This window comes from Haemaphysalis longicornis, unplaced genomic scaffold (genome assembly GCF_048455015.1).
Source record: "Haemaphysalis longicornis isolate Haplotype H1 unplaced genomic scaffold, Haemaphysalis longicornis Haplotype H1 scaffold_2, whole genome shotgun sequence".
Lineage (NCBI taxonomy): Eukaryota > Metazoa > Arthropoda > Arachnida > Ixodida > Ixodidae > Haemaphysalis > Haemaphysalis longicornis.
The window spans coordinates 224,157,114-224,184,089 of NW_027526295.1; the positions used below are offsets into that span (position 1 = coordinate 224,157,114).

Here is a 26,976-nt window from a genome sequence, read left to right on the forward strand (position 1 = left end):
TCTGGTTGTTACGTTGTATAGTTGAGACCAGGATTACTTGATAATAAATTTATCCTTTCAATTCATTTGAGGGTCAAGTGTTGCTTTTATGCGTTGAATGTGTCTGTATGTGATGCTGCGCTCTCGGCCAATTTACACCGTCACGCGTAGCTCCGCTGCCCGCAACTTTATTTTATGGTATTAAAGGAGCCATGAAGAGAAAATGCAAGTTGGTTTTATTCGAAAGATTTCGTGTTTTATAGTGCCCCCAGCGCTTGTCCGGATACAAACGGTGCTTTATTCACTGAGAAATTAAACAATTTAGGTTAAATTTTTGATTTTCCCGCTCAATCATGCGTTTTCGTGGCCCCAAGTGACATCACGGGAACCGACCGCTCTGCAGCCTAGAGTACCTTCATTCACGCATCCGCCGTACAGGGTAGAGACACGTAACGCTGGCGCCGCCATGTTCGGTTGCTCGCTCGCCGCCGAAGCAAGTCATTGTGTCAAAACCGCGCTAAAATTATCGCCGCAACGCGGTTTACTGAAAAAGTTTGAATCATATTGTCTGTTTCGCGTTGCTAGGTCTTGTGGGAAACGAAAAGAATAACGCGTTGAGCCCGTTGGCCCAATTGCGGCGGCACGGGACCGTTCAAAGGTTGTCTCCACCCTGTAGCGGTGTTGGTTTGTTCCCGCGTTTCTTTACGTTCCGCAACCTAGATGGCGCCACCATACCGTGGCAAGCGTTTGGTTTGTTTTTGCCCGCATTTAAACCTGGCTTGTTTTTGTTCTGGGAGAAAATATTCGTTCCCTGAAACAGTGCTCGCTCGACAAATGGGGTCACGTAAGACACCGTTGCTTGCGTCAATCGGCCAGTGTCGTCTGAGACAACCCCAAGCCCCATAGTGCTGTGCAGCTAAACCAAAGCATGCTGTGCTCAGTACGAACAGCAGAACACATCAGTACTTCTATGTTTACATGTGCTTTCGTAACTTCCACTGTTTGTCCCATAATTCCTATTGCTTTGTAAAGAATGTGCCCTAAATTTAAGCGCAAATCGCTCGTTCGTCTAGTTTGTAAGCTCTACCTAATTTGCGTCTGCTTCTGCCAGCCTCCGCCAATCGCAGAGCTTAGCTCATGTGACATCACAGGTTCTGTTGCGGGAAATGAGCTGGTGGGTCGCATGACCATTCCCGTTTTTCCTCATTATGTAGCTTATTTGAGCGAAGTTTACGTTAAAAGTGGTGTCAGTATGATTCTAACGAGACAATCTTTTGAATGAACCAAACTTGTGTTTTCTCTTCATGGCTCCTTTAAGCAACCTTACACCCTTTTTTGGGGGTGTTTACACTAACACCCTTTTTTCATCCTTACACTTTTTTAGCCAAAAACACCTTTTAAAGGTGTTCGCTATATCGGTTGGGAATTACTGATTGGTAGGTGCACTCTTAATCTGCCATTTACGCACCGGCCCGTTTGGCCAAAGCAGCATTTGCCACGGAATTTAGGACTCTTGTAAACTACGCCAAGCTTGCACATGCCAACATATGCCCACCTGGACCAACCTTAATAATGAAACGGACCATGTAATGTTTCTGGCAATCTGCTTTTCCCGATATTGCCATTTGCAACAAGCGGCCCGGCACAGTTAAGAACTACCGGGGCACTGCATCTCACAGCAGCGTTCCTAAGACGCTGCGATAGTTAGTGCACATACGGAACCGCTCCAGGGCGCATGCTGAGTGGTTCGCAGGTCACTCTGGTGGCATTTAATTTCGTTTTTTGCCTCCACCTTATGAACAGCTGCCGTAGTCCAATCAAAACCACGTCCTTGCGTTTAGCAGCCCAACGCCAGCCACGACCGGTAAGTCGTTGGATTGAAGTGATCACTGGCAGAAATGCGCAATTCTCACTTTACAAAACTGGGCGAGCCTCAGACTTTTCCCGCGTGTAAGGAACGTCATCGGTTTCTTAAAATTGTGTGAGGATTAGAAGGGCATCTCGGAAATAAAGAAACTTTCAAATCGAATCGGATATAAATTTTCAGTGAAATCGAGCACCGAATATCAAATGAAATACCGAATATTCACTTCTCACGTTATCGCTTTTTTCTAAAGTGCGAAGTTGTTTATAAGTGCAGGCACTGTCGGGTTGCAGAAAAAATGATGGAAAAAGACAAACTCAAATACGAATTTGCGTTGTACTGTTTGGATATTTGTGATAAAAAATATTCAGGACGCGGAGTATTCTTGGTCTACATCTGAGTATTTTTGGTCTGAGTATGCTTGGTCTGCGCACGGTCAAAATTAAACCGGAGTCCTCCATTACGGCGTGCCTCAGCGCTTGTGTTGCGTCGGCGCGGTAAACCCTAGAAATAATTAAATAATTATAATTATTAATTATTAATTAATGAATTAACAGAAAAAATAGGAATATGCAATTAGTATTAAATTTTTCGGATATTCGCGCAATTCTTGTAAAAGAAAGAGAAATATTCGGCTTGATTATAATTTTTTGCTATTAACTGTTAACATTATCGCATCCGGGTTAGGGGAGTACGTTAAAATGACTAATGAGTTTGAATATTTATTCAGGATATATCTCAATTTCACGCATTGTTACTTGGTAGGGTTCAGCGAAGGTTCCGGTCGCAGTAGCGTTGTGAGGGAAGATACAGATGAAAACCGGTGAGTGTGACCGGGGGCGCGAAATGAAGTGTGTATTGGTTTTTACTAACAAATTCCTCCGATTTATTCTGCGTTCTCATCCTCTTGGTGAGGCAGAGAGAGGGAGAGGGAGAACTCTATAATGTTGTCTGGAGAGGTCAGCTCTGCAAGCTTCTGTGATTGCTACGCCATGTGGGGATGATTACAATGCAGGGAGGTGGATGTGTCAGATTGTGAAGACAGCAATAAAAGGGAAAACAAAAATTAAAGATTAAAAATTAAGAAGGTAAATATTAATTATTCAAAAGTCCTATAAACAAAGCTGCGTATAGAGCGTTGAATAAAGAAATAGAACAAATGGTGCCGAGGAAGTACATAACGCCAAACCAACAAAAAGAAAAAAAAATGCTTTACATGGCGACGCATACGCGTACAGATGTAGTCACACGCACAGTTCAAGAATTCCAAAATATTTTCTAGTTCGTAGTCCCGCAAAAGAATAAACGCAGCAAAATTTTGTCCCTAAAGCTGAGTCATTATTGTTGGCCCAGAGACCAAAAAGTGACACAACTGAAGCTTTGCTCGACGTCGTATACGAGACAGGCCGCTGTTGCTCGCGCAGCTACAAATCGCGGGCAGATAGGTACACAAGTGCTCAGTAGTCTCGAGCGCAGCGCGCGTAAGGCACAGTGGTGACTCTTCCCACCCTATTTTGAACTTGAAGCTTCGGGTGTAAGCCACGTTGAGACGCAAACGATGAAGCACACCTTCAGACGCTTTGGTTAGGTCGGGTGGAACACGGAATGTATAGATAGGGTCAATGGCATGCAGAGGTGGATTTTGGTGCGAGGCTCTTGCCACTTCGACATTTTCTTGCTCCACCCAGTTCGAAAAGCACAACTATCCTCGCGAGAGAAAGGAAGCTGTGTCGTGTTACATAGAAAGTGGCCAGCGCTGGCGGCTGCATCGGATGTAGTATTTCCTTCTATTCGCGAATGACCAGGCAGGCATTGAAGCACGATGGTGAGGCGTGACATGGAGGAAAGTATATGCCACAATTTGTTACAGTTTTGCCGAGGCAGTGTTAATCAGTGTTTACAATAAAATTTGTTTCTTGCAGCTCCCAGTTATTTGTTGTATTTGCTTGGCGCATGAGTGGTAGGGACACCACGGTGCTTTACTTTGGCTTAAAGGGGCCATAAAGACAAAATGCAAACTATGTTCATTGAAAGAACTGATTTGTTCTGGTATTATTGTATTTCAAACTTGGGACAAACAGTGGAGATATTAAAGAAAACGTGTGAAGCAGTGGCGACACTCTAGCCATTTTCCGGCAACGTTTCTGGCGTCACAGAGTATTGTTTGTGTGATTGGCGGCCATAGACCCAAACCACCGCTAAATACATGACTGGGCAACAAAATCGGTGCCTCTAGTTCCGTTCGATCGCATCACTTGAGTGATAACGGGCAGTTAAAAAGTTAACTTAATCAGTCAGTTATATCAGCTAATACACTGATGAAAATATTTTTAGTGCGGGCCCATATAACGTCACTCCTGCCCATAACACGTCACTGTAGCTGGAAATTCGAAAGTTGCTCAATGCTTCTTGCATTTTTTCGGTATGAAAACATCTTTCATGGCTAGAATGGAGCTGAGTGAAGTACTGAAGCCTAATGCTTTCAAATTAAACAAAGTTGTATTTTGTCTTTGAGGCCCCTTTAGGTTAGCCGTTCTTTAAAGAGGTTCCTTTTTGTGGGAGAGTCATTCTCCGTGTTTTGTAAACAATTAAATAGTGAATCAGAATTTGTAAGAGTAGTAGGGACGTACTTGGTTTTTCAGTTGACGAGCACTATCTGCGGATTTTGTTTTTAGTGTCGACCGATCCAATATCGTGAGTGGTATAAGAAAATCATCATGAGTTGTTCGTTACTGAATCTCAAATTCTAATTATTTGCTCTGTGATTACCTGCCTCATAAGAAGCCTCTTTTTGAAAACCAGGTGATGCAAATATAGATTCGGCTTTGTTGCTAAGACTAGGGGCGACACGTTTGTTTTCACGTCGCCAGGGCGCGAAGATTTTCGGAAATCAGGGCAGTTGTTACCTCTCGTGGACGGGTAATGGTGGATAAAACAATCGGGCAAGGTATTTAAAAGTTCTTCAGTCCTTCATACATTCATCCGAAAAATACTACCGGGAAACTTGAACAAGCATCAACGGTTCTTGCTTGCCACACCGAAAACTGCGTCTGAAAACCATCGCTTCGTTGGGACATTAGGGGTCGCTTTAAACACGTGGGGTCAATTTGTGGGGTCGATTTAAAATATAATTCCTTGGGCATTATCGTCTTACGACAAAGCGTCATGACGTCGCGGAATCTCTGGGTTTCTACAGCTCCCTTCCTTCAAACCAAAAGCGCGCGAACTGTGTGCATTCAATAAAACGTGCTACTTGCGTTTAGCGTATGAAGCCAAGCCGGCGTCTCACTCTTCTGGCATGAATCAGACCTGAGTGCACCATTTTCGCACAAACTCTGTTTACAATAGGTGAGCATGATGGGGCTAGTTCCCTGTGAAATCTGTCCATCTTACTGCAACGCTTGGCACGATGCGTCCATAGGTGCAGATGGGGCCATATAAGGTATTTAATAAAATACCACAGAAAATTAATATTTTTATGAACGACGGTAAAATGCCCCTTCAAAATCGTCTTACCACGATTCATTCATGCGTACTAGTTAAGCCGATTTTATATTTATTCCATAAGGATACACAGAGCCTTACGAAAGTAACTACCAAAATTCCCTGGGGCCTTTATATTGGCATGTAAAACTGCCTCCACTGCCTCTAAATATGTCTTCCCAGCAGTGACTTTATGTACAGCCGTAAAATTGACTTTCAACGGGTCCAGGATATAGCAGGGGTATAGTCTTTGTAAAGCTGGCTTTTCTACATTAATCTTGGCTATTGCAATGAAGCCTGGCGAGGGTAAATGAGTCCCGTAAGAAAACGTGCAGAAAGAAGACCGTAGTCATGCTCTTCGAATTGTTCCTCTCTTGTGATGCCCCAGTTCGCTCTTTGCCTCCTAATTCTCTGATTTCGTCCCTCCACCGAGCTACCGGTCCTCCCCTGCTTCCAGTCCGGTCTCTTGGTAGCCACTGTGTCACCCAGATGCCCCACCAATTACCAGGCCTCTGAGGAAACACCAAGTCTCGTTTACGTGCTCACGTTTCATGATTTCAGCCAACATTACCGCACTTCAAGACAACCTTTTTCACCTCCTCACGCGCAGTTTACTAGTACTAAAAGAGAAGAAACAATACTCTGAAGCCGCGGGACGAGCACCTATCCTAACCCAACTTGGCTACATCGGATGTCAATACCCGGCCACATGTAAATTCTGCACTAACCCATGTAGCCACATTCGTATGATCTTGGGGTGCGCACATAACTCCTCCCTCCCACCTTTCCCCCCTTCCATTCCCCTCTCTGAGCTGTGGGAGAACCTGGCGACCAGCGCCGGCTTGAATTCACAGCAACTCCTGGTGTCCAGGGCTGAGACAGCAAGGTCGACCCATGGTCTCCTGCACTGAGAAACCACTCCCACATCACCAGGCTCGAAATGAAGTTTTTCTTCAACAACAGCCACCAGTTGTCAACATCCCACATTACATGCCCAGCCGAAGCCCACTTCTTCCTCTTTATTTTAACTACGATTAAACTGATTATCAGTTCTCGAGTTCACTGAGTTATGGAGTGGTTACGTCAAGATGGTTACGTCGACTTGTATGTGCGGATGAGTAGCTGGAAAGAGTGCTTACGCACTATCCGACAAAAGCCACTTGCGAGTTTCTGCACACTTTTTTGGTAGCTTTTTGTAGCAAAGCTGTTAATATCGGTTTTCATGGGGTCTTTTGAGCCCGTCACACTCGTCGTCATAGGACTCATCGTCAACAAAGCAAAATTGAAGTGCCCGCCTCTAGCAATGCGTCGCTCATCCCAGTGTTTGAAGGACTAAGTTGACACGCCATTGTCTCTCTAGAGGGATGAAGCTGCTGCTACTTATATCAAGATGAGGGGAAAACGACGTTAAGGAGGAGTGGCATGACTATCAACAGGGTTTGCCGATTCAACTGTTGCGATTATACGATTAATTGATTGTCAGCTTCGCTTGCAACATTTTTTCTTTCCCCTTTTGGTGACTCTGAAACAGACAGACGGACGGACGGACGGAATGGCGGGTGGACGAACAGACAGACAGACAGACAGACAGACAGACAGACAGACAGACAGACAGACAGACAGACAGACAGACAGACAGACATCAATTTTTTTCGTTCAGAAGCACTGCACGAAAAGTTATCGTTTCCAGAGTGAACCTGGCGGCATACTTTTATGTGGGGCAGTGTGGTGCACCGGTCTGACCGCTCAGACTTTCTAACCTACCTTTTGGACCCGCCGCCTGACTAACTACCTCGCCCGCCTGGATAAACAAAACAGGCGTCGGTGCCTGACATATACTCGTCCCTGCATGCCCCTTATGGTGGTCCCATGCCGTGCACGTGACGCAGCAGCTGTCCGAAGGAAGATACCAGCTGAGAGCACAACCAATATCAAACGTGCTAGTCGCATGCCTTAGCAAGTGCGCTAATGGCACACCACTTGTCACTTGATATAAAGAGGGCGCAGCGTGCAAAGGCGGTGACAAACAACACTCTTTAGCGTCTTCTAAGGCAAAGCAGCCGCCGCTGGATGTTGCTTTTACTTTACCGTCTTCCCCTGCTTGAGGTCGTCGCAATCGGGGTTGAGGTCCTCCGAGAAACCGACGCTCAGAAAGAAAATCACCCGCCGAAGATAACGCCGCATGTTCTCGCAGTCTGAACTGCACGGGTCAGATTTCGGTAGTGCCGGGCCGATCCGAATGCAGGAGGGCCTATGCCTAGCATAATATTTACGACTGTTGCGGCGTCGCCTCTTTGCGTGCGTTTTTTGCTTCCTTCCTGGCTTCCCCTCCGATGTGCATCGTTCGGGGACGCACGTGGCAAGCGTCTCTTTTCGGCCGTTTTACTTGCGCCCCCTGGGTGAAGAAAGGGCTGAGCGACGCGAGGAAGCGCAAGTTCACGAGGTCACTCCCGTTGACAAGGTGAAGGAACGGTCGCAAGGACGCCGTCTCCAGATTCGGGTATTTTTCTTACTTCCCCTTCTTCTGCAAAAGAAAAGGGGGTGATGCGCTCTGAAGCGTGCATAAATCGAGTCTGGACTGTCAATTCTTTTCTTGCGGTGAGTTTTTTTTTTTTTTTTTCTATTTTCTCGCGCATTTTTCGCTCTTCCTTGGGGGGATCCGGAGAAGCGAGCAGGGGCGCCTACGGACAGCGACACCCTTTCCCTCGGAAGCCGAAGCGCTTTCGTCCGGCGGCTCTGGGAGGAGACGCACAAACTAGGGCAGCCCCTCTCCATATAAAAACTGCCGCGGTCGGCGAGAAAGTGAAAGAAATATCCGTGGGGTTACCGGGAAGAGCGCATCATCCGGAGCATCTCTGCCGTGCGAGCTCGACTTGGAACCGCGCTGCGACCGCTCCTCCTGTTACTTCGTTCGTCGTCTCGCAGCGGAGATACCAAGTGTCGCGTTGTTCAACCTGCCCAGCGGAGTCACAATGATTGTCCAGGTGGGTTTTGAGGTTTGAGTAGGACCTTGTCACGTTCACTTTTCTGCAGCGGCACGAAACGTCCTTGCGATTTCTGATTCACGCGCCACCATTGTCTCGATTTTTGGCCTGGTATTTCCCAAACAATACAACGCGGTTGACCTTACATCTCAGGGCATTTTGTTCTACTGGAACACTATAGACTGCTTTGCTCGCTAGGGCAGGCTGCGTGAACCTGGCCTAGATTAGAGATTTTAAGCTTTGTGCATTTACGATTATTTTTTAGATATTTAAAACAGTTTACATGTTATGAATATGTTTCCGGCAAGGTTCCTCATATACTTGAAGGCTCACAGTCTGAGTTTGCTTTTACAGCCACGGTCCTGTTTTCAACTGTAACCTCATTAGATTCTTTTAATGCCGGGAGGATAGGCCACGACCTTGGGGTGGGTGTAGTTGATTTCAAGGGCAGATGAAAAATTTGCAACGGGCTAGCGTTATTAAGGAGCCTTTTATGATTAGTATTTTGCTGCAAAAGAGCCTATAATAGCTTATACTTTCCAGTACCTCATATTGCAGACTTTTTATCATCATGTTTGCGAAGTTTTTATATTCATATGCGTGAAAAATCGTCTTCACCACATTTAATTTCTTTTAAAATATCGATGTTTTATAGAAATCAGCTTCATCGCAGGGGATTGAAGACACTGCTTAAGGGCCCCAGACACAAACCGCGTGGAGGGAAATATTATGATGCAGGGTCACGAAAAATAACACCATTTTGCCTGCGACGCTTTCCCACAAACGTAACCTTGGATAACTTCAGCTTTGTTTTCCTTTTTTTTTTCTTGAAACCTTTTTTTATTTGGTATGTTTTATTTGTATTTTATTTTCAATATAGATGAATATCCGGACATATAGATACGCCAACGCATCCGTGTATTTTTTTTATTTTTCTAATTTTATAACCAGAAATGAAACCATTAAGTTACAGTTTCCATTATGTTACAGCCTTTAGATTAATATAGTTTTTACCTTCCTTCTTCTTAAAGCCAAATACCTCCCCGTTTATGAAAGTCGATAATACTAGAAAGCAGTTTAGGAGAAGCTTTGTACTGACAATTAAAAGTACTAGAACGAGATGAAGGAAACACGCAACTAGTAAAGGGCACTGATGGAAATGAATAGGTGGAAGTAGCTGATAATGCTGGTCTTTGTTCAGTATGCGTTTCTTTCATCTCGTGTTCGTCGCTTTGGGTTATTCCTAGCGCAGCGTTCTTTTTCAAAATGTACCAACTGGATCTCACCCTCGTCTTACTGCCGCTAAAGAAATCTGGCTGCACAGACACGTACTAGCAGGTTGCGAAGTGGTTCTCAATTTGCTAGCCTTCACGGGGCTGTGGTGTTCGCAAATAACCTTAGGTAGAGGGTCAAGTGGAGGAGATGGGGAGAAGCGTGGAAAGGAAAATCTCGGGTAATTAATGCATGGAATTGAAGGGAGAGGGAGACAAATAAGGCCCGCCTTCTACCTTCCTGCATCACCAACGTCGGTGCATCCACCAGTCTGCCGACACGCGGCCACAGGCACGCGGACTATATCGCGAGGGGTGGCCTCGTAGTACGTATTGGTGATTGATTGTAGGCTTTAAAGCGCCGACGCAACGCAGGCGATGAGGCGCGCCGTGGTGGAGGGTTCCAGTTTAATTTTGCCCACCTGAGGATCTTTAACGTGCACCGAAATCTCGTACACACGGGCGTTTTTGCTTTTCGCCTCCAGCAGAAAAGCGGCCGCCGCGGCCGGGAATCGAACCCGTGACCTCGTGCTCAGCAGCGCAACGCCTTAGCCACGGAGTCACCACGGCGGGTGTAGTAACGTATTGCTGTTGATTGTGCAGCTAAAGGGGGATGTGTGTAAGTGTCTGGTGGGGTGGCGCCACTGGAGTGCAAAAATTTAAGAAGCGTGAACTAAGGGGACTAATCCTGAAGAGAGAGAGAGAGAGAGAGAGAGAGAGAGAGAGAGAGAGAGAGAGAGAAAGAGAGAGAGAGAGAGAGAGAGAGAGAGAGAGAGAGAGAGAGAGAGAGAGAGAGGACATTTATTGTTTTAAGAATCGAGACACGTTCCAAATGTGCAGGCTATTAGGCACGCAAATGCGAATGGGATGGCGACGGGGAAAATTGGGGAAAAGACGCTGCGATGCTTGTTCATAGACTTTGCTGTTGAACTAACAGCTTGTGATTCCAACAACGGAACAACAGAGTTCAAACCACACAACCACGCTACATTTTCGCCTTAAAGGTATGTGGAGCCATGTCCCACCAAAAGGGGGACCAGGGGAAGAAACAAGGCAAATTTTTGTCTTCGTACTAGATTCACGGAAAGTTGTTGTTTTACACATACTTTTTCTCTTCGCCATGGTCTGACATTTTGGTTGGTTGAAGACACTCTGAGCAGCTTCTGCGTAATGAAGCCCATGTACATCTGATGAAATGATGGTACAGCGAAGCTATGATGACATCACCTTAATCTCGGCAATGGCGATGAAGGCGTCGCGTGTGCCCCCTCCAGTCGGGTAAAAGAGTGTTTCTAGTAGACTCCGTTTCCTTTAGGTAAGCTCTTGTTCAAGGGGTGCGCAATTTCGTTAGAAAATTTTGCCTATCTTTGACATAAATGATATAGGTGAGCAACGTTACAAGTTTTTGACCGCAGGCTACTGCACCCTGCGACGTACGATTAAGGGCACTTCAAAGGCCGCAACTTATTGCGTTGGAGGTTTTGACATCAGGCTCAACCGACAAGTTCGAAATCTTCAAGGTTGAGTCCACGTTAAGACGATTATCCAAGGCAAGTGCACTTGCTTTTCTCCATAGTTGCTTTTGCATTATTTTGCTATTACATTGTGCGCAGAGAAACCAAAGGACATCTAAGAAAAAAAAACCATACATACACGTCCTCACGTTTCAAATAGACAAACGCCATATATTTTTAATGCCTTTTTAGATCCAGACTTGTGGCCTGTACGCTGAACAGCGACGCAAATTGTGTTCACTCATAAAATGGACGTCGAGATGCGCGATCAACTTTTTCATAATTAGTCATTGCTCGCCCATTCAGTGTCTACAATTGGAAACTTCGGAAATCCGGGAATTCAATGAGACTTTCTCAGCGAACTTTGTCAAGTCCACAAAACCAGGCGTTCCCCCAAGCTTGCCGCATGCCTACATCTGAAAAGCTTCCATGGTCGCTTCCTCACATTAATCCGACGCCCTTCAAACCCCAAAGTCAAGTCCGCAACCACCATTTAAAGAATATCCCTTCGTCGAGAGAGCGCCCACGGCCGCTTCCTCAAGTTAATTCAACGCCATTCAAACCCAAAAGCCAAGTCCGGAACCCCGTATGAAGTATATGACCCTTGGTTATTTTTACAACCTTGCCAAGGATCCGCCTCGCGTAGTTTTTCCTGAGAATCGGCGGTTTAAACGAGCGACGCAACTGCCGTGGGCGCATACCGAGCTTCAATATGCAGGTACGGTTCGGCGGACTACAGAGAGGACTCGAGAGGTGCGCACATGAGCGGAGCAGGGCGAACAAAAATCAAATATTTCGTTTTCGTTTCCCCTGGGTGTCTTCGACGCACTTCCTTTCGCTAAAAGCGAGGCGACCATAGCCCGGCTGTTCCTCATTCTGCCGTATTCCGCGAGAAATTGAGCTCCGCTTGAGGCGGGCAGAGGCTCTTTCTTCTCTTTCCGAATTTCCTCCGCTTCCTGGACACCTTATTTTTTTATTTTTCTCTCTATGAGAGGCACAGGCGCTGGCAACGCATTCGTGGCGATGGGGGAAGAAGCCCCGGAGGATCGTGGCGGTGATAATAAAGATGCTAGCGCTGCCTAGAGCGTTCGACATCGTTATGCTAGCTTCTTCCTCGTGAGTGTGGTTTACGCGCACGACGAAAACCATTTCCAGCGAGCCGCGCATGATGCTGATGCTAACTACGCAATTTGACTCTCCAGTGTACATAAGTCTCTAAACACTGATTTACGTTTCCTTGGGAGCCATCTATGCATCAGCAGGAACTGCGTTTGGACAGAACGGAAGATTCCACTGAAATATGTGCCACTACGGCGTCCATATCGTAGAATTAGGGGTCGAGGTCATTTTGCTTCTTGCAACGAAGTCACAGGTTAGATTTCTGACAGAGTCTCAAAGTTGTTTGATTTCAAGCAGATGGAGTTCAGTGAAGTGTCACCTATGGACTGAATGTCGTTCTGAACAGAAACTAAAAAAATGTATGGCTGTCATAAAAAAATCGTGTTGAGCTGGTATTTCATGCCTATGTACGACAAGGGGGGCATTGATGAGCCGGTTAAGTCCAAATCAAAGTCTGAATACTCTGTGCAACACTGAATGCAACAACTTTAGCCATCTTTCCCCACACTTAGAAAACAATGCGATACGATGAGTTCATGCACAAAATGTTTGCCTTATCGCCAAATAACTCTCACATGTTGATTTTTTTTCACATGTTGTTGATTGCCCGACAAGGTACCTTTTATTTTGATGGGTGGTCTGGTATGTAATTCACTAGCCAGTTATTTTACTCGGAGGAATTATACCGGCTTACTCTATACGACGTTCTTGACACCGAAGGAGTCTATCGTTATTGTATCGGCTTCCGCCAGAGTAATCTCAAACACCCACCCAAGTCATTTTTCCGTTAACAAGGGCGTTATACCTGACATGTGATTTCATTCCCCGCCGTTATAGAACCAAAATAATGACAAAAAATCCTTGCAAACCGCTAGCCACGTAGTAGTCTGCAGCAACCACATTCTGTGTAGAATGACTCTCTTCTAGCACATCACAATTACCTTGTTGATGCGTCAGCTTAATCCACGCATAGATAGCCCCCTTATTCCGGCGGCTACATTATCTGTCTTGATTTTCCACAGCATAGCTTTCAAGCATTCGCTTGGTTACCGACGTGTACGTCTGTGGCAAGCTTCACTGGTTATCGAGCAAAGTTTCAGCACGGAGTTCTATTTCTCGCATTCTAGGAACCGATATGCCGGGAGCCTGTCCAGAGTTCTCGGAAAGCGAGACACCAGGAAAGCTCCAACCGACGAGGGGCGTTGCCTGTAAACCTGGCCTTTATCGGGCGACCCCTGGGGAGTCGTTGAACCGCAGAACATGTCGTCGGTCGAGCGCCCCTCCGGTCTAGACCACGCTGACCGGACGGCGAGAGTAAAAGATTAGTCGACCGTGAATACAAACGACCGCCAAGTATCGGCGCCACAAAGGGCGACGCATATCGATGCGCTTTCTTGGCGACCGCGGCTAACCGATGCGCGTCCGCCGGAAGCTATCAGTGTCGGGCGAATGATGGCCGTGAATTTGACCGACCAAGTCGCGTCGGGTTCATACATGCAGATGAGTATCTGATTAGGATGGTTAGGTACAGCTATGTCAAGTTAAGATTTCTTTTCTTTATGATTAGGTAGGCGGCACTTCTCCGTCCTGAGTCTTTTAGGGGCGAAGCACCTTAAGGGGAGGCTTGTCCGTCCGGCGTCCGGCGTCCGTGCTCACGGCACAGCACCGTGTAAATCGACACATCTCTGAACAAAAGGTTCACAAAGGTTAACAAAAACAAAATAAAAGGTTCACAAAAGGTTAGAGAGAGAGACGCACAGCACCGTGTAAATCGAAACATCTGTGAACAAGAGGTTCACAAAAGGTTAACAAGAACAAAATAAAAGGTTCACAAAAGATGAGAGAGAGAGACGCACAGCACCGTGTAAATCAAAACATCTGTGAACAAAAGGTTCACAAAAGGTTAACAAGAACAAAATAAAAGGTTCACAAAAGGTCAGAGAGAGAGAGAGAGAGAGAGAGAGAGAGAGAGAGAGAGAGAGAGAGAGGAGAGAGGAGAGAGAGAGAGAGAGAGAGAGAGAGAGAGAGAGAGAGCTCCTGGAGAGCCATGCTGAGCATGCGTGTGGAGCATTAGATTTAATTGGATTTGGATTGGATTGAATTGCATTGAATCGAAATGAATTGGATTGAATTAAATTGAATTGATTTGGATTGAATTGGATTGGAAATTGTTTTAGCAGCAGTAAGCACTCTCACGGGTGATTTACAGTAAAAACGATCCCCAGTGCTTCGCCCACTCGTCATGAATCACTTCGTAGAGATGCGTGAATTTTTTCTTTTAGTTGTCATCACAGTTTTCTTTTCCTGACCATGAAAGCGAAGCCGAAGCGCAGGGTTATTCATCGAGAGGACTTTAGCTCCAAGATGTTCTTTTGAGCAGTTCGCACACATTGTTTTTGTTTCCCTTTGGTGAGACAATCGTGCGAGTGTAATATTATCCCATGATAGATCAATAAACGGCTTGTGGGGCATAGTCATTCGAGAGAAACCATGATTTAAAAAAATACCTGCCCTGTTTCAGTTATAATCAGAAATATTTCGGCCGTATTATCCTGCTCAGGCTTATAAGAGTTAGTATCAAGTCATGACCATCATTAGCCTATATAACCAATGCAATTATTTCCTTCAACAGTTCAAGCGCTTGCCGTTACCCTACGCCCCTTCTCTTTTTTTTTTAATTCTACACATGGAAGTCTGTACGTTATTTCTTATCACGTTCCGTTACGCCACCTTCGTGACTTCACAAGTTAAGAAAACCTAATGAAAGAAAAACATCATCAGAGATCTTGGCCCTGAGCGGGTGCTGCAAATACCGATTAGACAATCTCAGACATCCCCAATGACTTGAGCGATGTCCGGTATTCCCGCTTGCCCGCGTGTACACGAGTATATATAACAACCAATCTATATATTCGCTGGCAGGGCGTGAAATATCTGCAAGAAGAATTTCCAAACAACTAAAGAGGCGTAGACACCGCGCTCTTCCTTCGCCCACGCTACCGCTGCGCCCCGCGGCAAGCCCTACCCGTCTTCCACAAATACCTTCCGGTCTCGATAAGAGGCGATTGAGCCCGGATAGAGCCCGACGCCGGACGCCGACTCCACTTTCCGTGCTCGCTAGAGAAGAGCGCTCGAAGATTGGCGGCGCTGTCGGTCTGGCCAGAATTAGCCTGGTGTGTACGGTTATCTTTGCCGAGTAGCTGCTGACTTCGCGGCACAAACCCCGCTGCATTTTCTTGTAGCGCTTGACAAGCGGCGCCATTTATTTCGACATCGAGAAAGGCGCAGGCTGCGGTTGGTATCTTCTGCCGAAAGACTGGTGCCGCATATTGATGACCGCTTTGGAGTTCGGCACGTACTCACCGCTTACGGAAGCGCATTCTGAAGAGACAACATCAATAAAAGCAGCGAACAGTAATAAATGCTGAACTCCCCGTTGCAAACACCTTATCCAAATGCAATTTTCCAGCTATGCTTGCTATTTGCTAAGGAGCGCTTCCGGCGTCGTGTTGCCGCCGCGTGTGCGAGTGATAAACTGGGAACAGGTGTGACGCAACTGCCACTTGCCATGTGGGCACGCGCGCCTTTTATTGTGCAAAACCGTACTGCGCGCATAGGCAGGCAGCTCTTTCTGCAAAGAGAGCTTTAATCATGGTTAACACAACCCCGTTTACTACTTTTAATGGTAACCAGATTTCACTCTGCTACACGAGAAAGCTGCAGTTATATCCTGATAATTGTGTGTGTTTCGAACTGAGTTTGGTTTCGTTGGTTTGGGCTCTCTAATTGCTGTTCGCATTAATGCGGCTGCCGCGCCGCAAGAATCAAATATTTTTTTTATGGACCGGAAGCCTTATTTTCAGTTCTAATCGTAAGTTATCTAATTAGTGAGTTTGATTTTACCTAAATCCCGACCGGGTGAAGGTATCGATGCAGTGATGGGGCATAACTATTTCTGTGTGATAACGGCAAGCTCATCTGGCGATAGCCGTTCCAAGCTCTCATAACCCAGCTGAACCGTACCGAAGCATGGTTGTGTGTTTGCAACTATGACGCGAGAGATGCCTTTAGTGGTGACCACAGACTCATCACGCGGAACACTGAAGATTTGGCGCATATTTTGAAAGCGCACCCATACACGTACGGGAGGAGAAGAGTCGTAAGACGTCCTTACAATGTAGCGGCTCCAAAGCATTATGTACAGAAATGTCCTGTAAATAGGAAAAGCTTTATTCGGGATACTTTTACTGGAAATGCCTCATAGGTTGGAGTTTGAAAGATATTGTTTCGTACTGAACATCGATACTCTTCGGACAAACTACTGCATGGCATTGGGACTCGGAATGTCGCTGAAATAAACTACAGGGGACTACACATACACGGATAACACGAGGAAAATTAGCCATACCTCAAAGCGACTATACACAAATGTGATCGAACCAATATACACTTCGGGTACCTTGGACAATGGCCGAGGGATCTGATTAGGATTTTGTCAATACCTCTGTGTTGCATTGAGATTTGAAGCGTCGTAAATCCCGCCCTGGTGACTTATTGAGCCATTACATTTCCAGCATAGTAAGTTGCAAAGCACGAGCAACGCTATAAGGTCATTGAATACAAGCATGCACGGATGGCGGGCTTTGTAAACGGCAACATTTGTTTTGTGTAGGCTATTCCTAGAAAAGTAAACACACCAAACTTCCATTATTTTTTGCCCGTAAACCTGAAACCGTTCGGTGTAAGTGAGCCTTTTACTAAATTTAGGGGCTGTCGAAGACTCGGTTACTACTGGGAGTGGTATACGGAATGCCCCCCCCCCCCCCCCCTCCTCCCCGCTAAATGCGAGGTCTTAGAATATTAGATATATTACGAGGGCTAGCGTCACAACAACCGGAGTCGTGGCTATCAGAAGTCTGACTGCGAACGAGAGGAGACTGCTGATTCTTCCAAATCGACTTATACACACACACACAAAATCAACTTTTTGTGCACCGTGTGAAGCCTGACAAGGGCGAGAACATATTCACCATTGACGTTAGCGCTATCTCGCAGCCTATACACTGCGCTTTAATTTTCGGGTCGCATAAGTTAGCTTCAACCTTGAGCAGAACAGAATAGCGAACGCCTGCGACAGTATGATGGACGAGAACACGCGGTGCTCTCTTACGGCCGTAGCGAATTGAGTGGCCTTGTTGCACCACAATGTACGCTCTGCGAAATTTCACGTCCGTTGCTTGTCACACTTCCGCGCCCCCAGCCTACCGCGCAACGTGCCTCGGGGATTTGCTTTTTATATTCTCTAGGTCTATGCATAAATAAGTTTCCTTGATGAATTTGCGCAATTTTTACACTTTTGGAAGGGCCCGGGGGAGTTTATTAACCTTCAGTTGTGCCTATCGAACGAAAGAAACAAACAAGGATATACCGCGGAGCGACAACAGTATGCAATGTCCTGCGAAACATTAAAAAAACAAAACAAAAAAACAAGACATCGAAAGTTGTAGCTAACATGTTTGCTAAAACAATTCATTAGCCATGGTCTTGTGTTTACCGATCAGCCGAGGTATTGATTGCTCCTTCATTCAGAAAAATCGAACTATCAACTTTGACATTTGAGCTTTGAGCTTGAGACCCTTCCTCAAATGCAGTGGGTGTTAGAGACTCAGATATATTTAAACGCGCGTAAACATAACCTTGGTGTAAAGAAATGTATTTCGTAACTATGCGGAGCTGCTTTCCGTCGTCTAGTAGCGGATGCGGACTTGATGAACGCGAATTTTCCCTCAGTGGAAGTTAAAGACCGGGTTTCAACCGATGCGCGTTGGAGTTAAAGTCACTAACTTTGTAGTAGCAGTAGTAGCAAAGTTACCCCTTAAATCGATAATCCAGGCTTTTCTGGCGAAGAACACAGCAGCCAATTGCAAAAAAAAAAAAATAATAAACTTTTATTTTTAAAACTCGAGCTAAATTTAGTCTTGTTCAAGCATATTACTAATGCCCTCACAGTGGAGCAATCGTGACCGCGTATCACAACTTTGGCGAATTGACGTCTAATCTCTATCGGGCAGGTGAGGTAAACTTTGTCAGTTGCTGACTAAGAGGGGCTGGTAACTGGGCGAATAAGAAAACCAGCCAAGGGCTATCAGTAGCTCCGTGTGGGAGAGTTGCAGAGGAAGCGTAAACCATGGTTAAACGTAAAACGCAAATATTTGATGCGTGGGCGTTTGTAGCTTTTTTTCTTCATCGTATATACGGCCTTAGCCACAGGGTAAAAAAATGAAAACAAAAAAACATTGGCCTCAATGTGCGGAAGCTACTCCTGGGAGTAGGAGACGCGGCGTAGTGCAGTGCTCCGGATTAATTTTCACCACGTGGGGATCTTTAACGTGCGCCGAAATGTCAACACACGGGCGTTTTCGCTTTTTCCCTCCGCCAGAAAAGCAGCTACTGCGGCCAGGGTCGAACCCGCGTCCTTGCTCTCGGCAGCACAACGCCTTACTTTGCCACTGAGCCACCATGGTGGGTAAATTAAAAGGGAAAATAAACTGGCGTATTTTACTTTCGCGTGCAGTTAAAAGCAGTCGTACTCCCCTGAATAGGCTCGTTCAGGAAGATCGAAGATTTTTTTACTCAACCCTTAGTGCGCTACAGAAAATTTTATGTGACGGTTTCATCTGTGCATATAAAATTCTCGCAAATTTTGTAATCTAGTTTTTCAGTGTTGCCTTCTTTTTGTGATAGTTACCCCGCCATTTTTATAAATGCTGGGGGCATTGATTGATTGGCTGCCTACACACCTAAGGGCCCCGTAATATGTACCTGAATCCTCTCCTCCGATATCGAGAGAGGCCTTCATCCCGCAGTACCTCGAAACAGACCGATGAACGAACGAACGAACGAATGAACGAACGAACAAACGAACGAACGAACGAATGAATGAATGAATGAATGAATGAATGAATGAATGAATGAATGAATGAATGAATGAATGATTCGCATGAGAAATACCACAGTGTTTGCACTCCTCATTTGGCTCCTGGGCAACTGAAAGAGGTTTAAACATTTATCTGAATGTTCCGCTGCCCTCCTGATTCTCTTCCGATCTCTGGGGAGCCGAATGAAACGCCGCTGTCGCTTACGCCAGAATACCCCCGGAACTACCCTGCTGAAACACCACGCAGTGCTCCCTGTATAGCATACTAATATTTCTCAGTGATCTTTTTCCTTTTTGCTTTTGTAAAATTCCAGCTCATCGGACCAAGAAAAAAAACTAATTCTATGGGATAAATCCTTCAACTATTATTGGTGTGCCTTTAACACTTGCTTCAAGTGCTCCATTTCTTTAGGCCGTTATCTTACCTTGATGAGAATATATTATTATTGTTCCGAGAATGCAGTATATGCCGCCTGGCGCATATGATTATAATATTTATTTAGTGTTCCGTCTAAGTTTTACAAAAGTTTATATTCTCTATGTTAGTGTGAGATTTCTTACACAAGCTCCGGTCAATCTAATCTTCCTATTCGAGCCCGACTAGTTCGGAACAGTACTCAACTCATTTTTCGGGGATGTATTTCTAAAAATTCTGTTTCGGCTGCCGCCAACTGAGCATCATCACTTGGTGCCGTAATATTGCCGGCATATTCAGAAAAATAAAAACAGTGCAGAAAGTTTGAGAATAGTATACTAACGAGTAAACATGCTTCTCAGCCGCTTTCGTATACCTGTAGCCGTTTAAAATTGCCTTCACTACTCTAAACAAACGCATTTCTGGCGAGACAGTTTAACAAGGGCAGAGTAAGCCGTCCTAGATCATGAAGGCATCGTGTATTCGTATTAAACTATATACACCTAGTCTTTCCAAAGTCGGCTTTATACTCGTATTGAAACTTGTGCAGCGCCGAATTGAATCACAGAGACAACGTGGTGCTTGGTGTAGAGATGTGGCAGTGTGGTATCATCTTCTCTCTCTCTTGTACACGCTGCGTGGGCATAAGCGTTAACCCTTCCATCCCTGATTTTTTTTATACGAAGCAAAACAATGTGTTTTGTGGTTTCTTAAAATGTGGGGTTACATAAGGTCACAAACGAAAAATAGAGCTGGTAATACAAGTAATAACTGATTTTATAAAGAGGCAAATAATTAAGAAAACTGGCAATTGTAAATGTATTTTTGAGCAGAAATATCTTTTTTTGCATATTTTCCTAAATGGTAGGACCATATGAGCCTACACACCAAAAATGAGCTTCGTAGTGAACGTACTTGTACATTTACAAGTTTGGGAATTAAGCTTCGACCTCCATTTTTTCAGTCTCAATGTAGTAATTTCGTCTTCACAGAAGCTTCTTCTTCCTTGTAGCATCCAGCTCCACTAAAACGCAACAACGGCGATGTCCATCGCAATAGGCATCATTGTAACAAATTTCCAAGAAAACTAGCAATTTTGGTTTAGTTTTCTTGGCGCTAGAGGAACGTTTATGTCATGGCGTCAATTGACACCGCCAGGGCCTTAATTTATGAAAGTTCAGCTCCGTAAAACTTTATTGAGGGCCCCAGTAGCTTGTTCCCCGGCCCAGGCTCTGTCGATCAGCTGGCGCTGGTCTTCTATAAGGCCTCGCTGGCCAGAGTCGCCTCCCACATTTCTAGTGAATGCCATATAACTGGGCAGTTCCATATGGTGTGAAAAATGGTGGCTTTCTCACTACATTGAAAACAGTCTTCACTAAATCTGTCTGGGAACATAAGCGCCAGCCTTGATTTGTGTGGGAATGTGTTTGTCTGTATTCTTCTCAGTGTTTGTGCATCGTGGGTGTTTAGTGCCATATGAGGAGCGGGTAGCGTTCTCCTTTCAAGTCTTTTAAACATCCAGCGCCCTTGTTGACTTCCGTCTTCTCCTCCCCGAGCTCTTCGCGCTTACTTCTCATTTTAACGAAGGCACTGCTGTCCCATTAATTCAAGAATCACTTGGAGGCGGCCGCGGAGTTCAATGAAAGAGGAACGAGCAACGCCAAGCTACTTCCAGTAACAACTGCTCCCGTTTCGTGAATCCGGCGGCTTACGCGTAGCCTTCCTGTGACTGTCTCTACACGAAAGAGGATAGAAATAGCTTCCTCCTAAGCAGATATATGCTTAAATGGCGCTATCGCTGCCGAACGGAAAAAAGGTAAATCGCAAAGTGGCAATGGCTGGACGCATGCAACGACATTCGCTGAAGAAAAAAAAAAATAGATACTCGGAAAAGACGAGGAAAATATTTACCCGTTTTTAAAGTGTATTTGCACAGGAATAGAAATAGTGTCGCCTTAGTATCCTATCAGATAAGCTCGGCGAGGGTGTTGCTAACACAGTGTTACCCAGACTTTCCTGTCATAGAGAACCGTTTTACCTTATTGAGGGGCGGTTTAACACGAATGCAGTTAAGGATCCGATGACCCAAGGAAGCCAAGTCCGCGCTTTAAATAGAGCGCGCCGCTCGGGCGCATGGAGCATTTCAAGTCCTTGAGCTGTACAGATATCCCATATGCTGGGCGTTTCAAACGTGCGAAACACCGGGTAGAGGGGAAAGCGGCAATTTATTTATTTATTTATTTATTTATTTATTTATTTATTTATTTATTTATTTATTTATTTATTTATTTATTTATTTATTTATTTATTTATTTATTTATTTATTTATTTATTTACAGTCGGACATTTCCTTTTTTACTTGGTCCGGGACTGCGATTTTACACTCCGACGAAGTTTGGTCGTATACAGTTGACAACGGCCAGTTCTATTCAATTAAGAGCCGTTTATAAATATTGTTCACGCCACTGCGTACGTTTAGCAATTGTAAACACGATTCGTGCCCTATTTTTTCGATAACTTTGCCAAATGTGTCCCTGAGTATGTCAAATTCGTTTCGGTATACCTCGCCGCCCGTGGTCTTGATGCTAACTATTTCTCATCGCTCCTTCTCGTTTCAAACTTCGCGCTTCGCAGGCGTTGCTCGCGGGCCTCCTGCTCTGCACACACGGTACGCGTGGCCTCCGGCCGTACGAGCCTCTGGACGACGATTCCTCGCTGGCGGGCATTCCAGCAGTGCACGCGGCGCCCGCCTTCGGCGATGGCCAGACCGTCATCACGCGTGACGACGTCGTCACGCAGCCAGACGACGTCCATGAAAACGTGCGGTGCCACTTGTCCTCCCTCCTTCTTTTCCAGTTGATTGTCTGGACAACGGTGCGATGTAAAAGGGAAGTAAATTGCCCGTGGCGGTGGCCGAGTGGTTAAGACGTTGAGGTGCAATGAGCAAGGTCGCGGCCGTTCGGATTACACGTTTATGCTTGCGGCCTACCTGATGCTGTTGAAGTGCCAAAAAGGAGAAGAGAGCCCTTGGAGAGAGGGGATGAGAAAAAAAAAATTCCCAATCGGTTAAAGATATCTGCCGCGAGCGACCTTCAGTCCCGTTTGATAAAATCAGTTACTATTCAGAGACTTGCTACAGACCACAAACGATGCATCGTAGTGCTAAGAAGTTTCCACTTCAGGTAAATCAGTCAGCCATTACAATTGGTACGCTCTAGTTTGGCCGGCATAACAGGACGCGCTTTTGTGAAACGTCCGGCCAGGCAGTTTTTACGAGAAACCGGTAACAGTTGGCAACGAATATTTGGAGGCAGTGCTTTTCTAACTCCATTGTTTGCCTGAAAATTTTAAAATTTTACATTTTTATTGCGGAAGCATCAAATGCCCCATTGAGCAAAATAGCCAGTATCGCCGTCGGCGTCGGTAGCTGAGAAAGGCTCCCACGCGACTGCGAAGAGTTCCATAGCACGGGCTCCGTAGGCTTCAATAAAAAAAATTGGCCGCGTATCAGTTCACTTTGCTGCAAATGTCGTCGCAAGACGGTAGTCTTCTGCGGCCTCCGCCACGTAAACGACTCTCTTCTTTAACCCGCCCACCCTCCCCGATCTTTCCTCCCTTTCCCTCTTCCCACGAGAAACACGGAGGATGTTTGCTAAAGTCAATTAAATTTCCCCTCGTTCCACTGCTGGCTCCATCTTTTGGAACCTTTTGTTACTGCTGAACTTGGAACACTGCCCCGAGGTCCAGTCTCGCGCGAGTGCTTTTTGTATTTTTAGGTCAAATTATTGTTTTCAAGGTGCATTTCTTTATTTCTTATCGCAGAAATCAACCAGCCATGTGTATTTAATGCTACTTATGTACTGATGTCCTGTCTCAAATATGCGTAATATTTTTTTTTAAATGTTCACAAGTATGAAGTTTTTCCAGATTTAGTGGTTAGGAGTAGTTTTGCCTAAATAAACCTCTCGTTCAAGTAATATTATAACTTATGGCCGGGCGCCGGAATCGAGACATAGGCAAACCAAAATGTTTGCTTTTAAGTAGCCCAAGTAAAACTATCGTCTTTAAAACACGAGTAAAGGGCGCACGAGCTGCTCTTCAACGCTACGCGGAAGGCCGAGGGTGCAGCTGCGGCTGTGACCAACGTTAGCTGTGACTGCGGTGTTCGGCGGCAATGAAGCACGCCGCCCCGCGGTCAGGGATTTTATATACCCTCAACACCCCTTCAACCCCCCCCCCCTCCCCCCTGATGTTTTCGGTTTTCGACACCCCCTCAAAAAAGATTCCGCAACCACGAGCCCAGGAATTCATTCACAACCCCCAACGTCCCCCCACAGCCCTCCAGGAGAATTTCGCCACCCAGCCAAACCGAAATTCTAGATAAACCCCTGCCGGTGGTCCTCGCGCAGCGGCGCAACAGCCTGGATTACTCGCAGCATAAAACTGGAAGGGGCACTCGACGTTCAATTGAACATTAATTCTCTCACATACCCAACCCATAATTGTGCTTAAGTGTCCTCACTGCGTTTTCCGAGTTTGCGCTCCAAATTATCCATATTTCTGTTGCTCGTATCTTGCTACGTTTGCGTAAATATTTCGTGAGGCGAAGATTCCGCAGTCTCGTCGCCTTGCGTCCGACGAGACTGCGGCATCTTGCGGCGACGGGCCTCCGCGTAGACGATGCATCCGCATACAATTCATGTATATCTGGACCCCGCCATCGTTCCCTCCTAGACTTCATCCGCGAAGCGATCATTAGCATGTTCATCTAATCACCTTTCGTTATCATCAACTCATACCGCCCTGTGGCAAAATAAACGCTCCTAAAAAAACGTACAATCAAGATATCGCTTAACGTCACTGTTTTTACGGCCACGTTATTTTCATGGCCACGTTATTCATGGCCACGTTATAGTACAAAAGGGTTAAGCTCATCAAACTATAGGTGGGGTCTTTGTCCAGGGCTCCAGTCTCCTCGTCCCTCGGCATCCCTCGGCCAGAGCTGGCTTTTTATACATCTTTGGCAAAAATGCTTACGACTGAGTGCACGAAATTTCTTTTAATAAGGCCCGAGAAGCTGCATCCCCCCCCCCCCCCATATGTAATACCATGTCTCGAGGGCCTTTAGGGGTATTATGAATAAATAAATGCAATATTACTGCAAACACACTGCATGGCATAAATATAGTCCCACACGACCTCAGCCTGTTTGCATAACCAGCATTTGGGTTTAGTCTCGGTGCACTAACTAGTCGTATTGACTAACTAATTCTTTGTGCAGGAGCGGGCCGACATTCCTGCCTCGAGGCAGCAATCGTACCAGTTTTCGTACAAGATCAGGGACTCCAAGGGCAACACGCAGCACCACAGCGAACTGAGCGACACGCGGAACAACCGAAAGGGTTCCTACGGCTTCCGCGACACTCACGGCGTGTTCCGCCACGTAACCTACGTCGCCGACAAGAAGGGCTTCCGCGCATGGATCAGGACGAACGAGCCGGGCACCAGAAACTCAAGGCCGGCCGACGTGCAGATCCACGCCGAAAACCCGCCCCCGAATGTCGTCAGGGGCGCCTTGGATGAACCCGCCAAGCCGAACGTCGTTGCCGAGCCTGGAGAGTTCGCTGCCCGGCCGGCTGTCGCGGCTGTTCCGGCCTTCACTGATTCGGGGGCGCTGCCCGTTCGCGTCGCTCATCCGGCTGCGGCTCTAGCCGAGCCAGCTGTCAACGCTGCACCAGCCTTCCACAGCCCCAGTTACGGTCCGGGTGCTGATGATTTCCGGCCAGTGACTCCCGTTCGGGCTGTCGACATAGCCAGCGGCGCCTACCCCGGCTACAGCTCTAAAAGGGTCAACCGTTACGGCCAGGTCGGCTACGGCGGCCCCAGCCCGCTGCCTCAACAGGAATACCGGAGCATCACCGCAGGCGGCGTTTCTGATTTCGAGTACTACCCGGAGTCGCAGAGAATTCAAAAGAGCCCTATCAGCGAAAGCAAAGTTTACTACGCTCCTGAACCTTCTTCCGCCAAGGAGACCTCTCCCAGCGCTGTCCCGGTCTACAAGTCCGTCCGCCCTTTCCCGACGCTGGAGACTTCCGAGAAGACGGCCGAGGGGACTAGAGACGTGGCCGGCAAGGAGGGCATTCCTGTGGGAGTAACGTACATCCACCAGGACGACGTCGACCGCCAGTTCGAGCGGCCACAGTCGTTCGACATCGAGCCTACTGGAGTGGCGGCCAGGTACAAGAAGTACCTCGACTGGAACCGGCAGGGCAAGTTCCGCGACTGATTTTGCAGTCTCCGCGTGGGGTCGCCGGCGACGTCTCTTGTAAATAATCATTCCTCGGTGCGTGGTTTCGTTTGCGGGCTGACTCTTTGATTGCTTCTACTCTGCATGTGTGGGACTCCTTCGGCGGGCGTCGTGCTGGTGCGAAGAAGCCCGTCTGTTTGTGTGCCAATGTGTTGTGATTGGTCTCATCGTAACCGTCAATTAAGCAGCTGACATGTGGAAGTCGTTGATGTCGTTTCAAATAAAAACTGACTTGATGTGGTGCCATACGAACTGTTTCTCATTTGACCGGCTATAGCGGACTTCCTTAGTCGAAAACGTAATGGCGTACTGGGGAAATGAACATGCTAACAGTTGGAATCAGACCCATAGGAACATTTCATCGTACCGTCAAGGGTATGTCACTTGAAGGGGGGGGAGGGTCATATGTTTTGGAAGTTTACTTTTCGCAAGGTTGAAGGAATGTCTTTCACAGCAACATTTTTGCTCTTCGAGTTGGGAGAAGGGGGGGGGGGGCTCTTTTTTCTTTTTTATTTTTTGGGTAGTGTGTATGTATGGGGGAGGGAGGGAACTTATTGATGCGAAGAGGCATTTTTAGAGTGTTTTATTTGAACCAGACCCCAACAAAGCGTCCATTTCTGAAAACGGAGATACTGACAATAATAGTGGAGATATTCCATTTTACAGCTCTTCTATACTACGACACAGCCGATTGTTGGTTAGAATTTGTTATTTTATTGGTTGAACGCATATTTACTGCTGTTGTTGCTGCTGGTGCGTACGGAAAATAATGCGCGGACAATTTGCACTCTGTCGGCGCGCCCCTGCGGCGTACTCCTTGCAATCTGCAAAGCGAAACATAGCAGACATTTTTCAAAGTTTTCATTTGATACGAGATAAAAAAATTGGTGCTCCTTGCACTACCGGTGCAAGGCTGGAGACACACCAGAGTTGGCCGCCCCTCCCCCTTCGTCGGAGACCCGGCTATTGCACCTCGCATGGATTTCTGAACTTGCCGCTCAAAGTTCATGACTGGCAGGCCCAGATCGTTTTGTCTGTAGCGTTTCACATCTCTCCCAAAGGGGGCCACGTTAGTACGGGCTAGAACCCGCGGCAACTGGGTT

The 26,976-nt window shown here is 46.4% G+C and overlaps 1 protein-coding gene across 1 annotated transcript; it reads left to right on the forward strand.

The window, feature by feature from the left end:
• Nucleotides 1-8,127: 8,127 nt before the first annotated feature.
• Nucleotides 8,128-25,975, forward strand: LOC144167646 (uncharacterized). The gene is made up of 3 exons (XM_077696834.1): nt 8,128-8,310; nt 22,201-22,386; nt 24,848-25,975. The coding sequence occupies exons 1-3, from the start codon at nt 8,299-8,301 to the stop codon at nt 25,850-25,852; spliced, it is 1,203 nt and encodes a 400-aa protein (XP_077552960.1). The 5' UTR covers nt 8,128-8,298; the 3' UTR covers nt 25,853-25,975.
• Nucleotides 25,976-26,976: the final 1,001 nt, after the last annotated feature.

What these genes read in the sequence shown, in the direction of transcription:
- LOC144167646 (XM_077696834.1), top strand. An exon ending in CAGACGACGTCCATGAAAAC is followed by an intron (nt 22,387 to 24,847) that starts GTGCGGTGCCAC and finishes TTCTTTGTGCAG; the next exon opens with GAGCGGGCCGACATTCCTGC.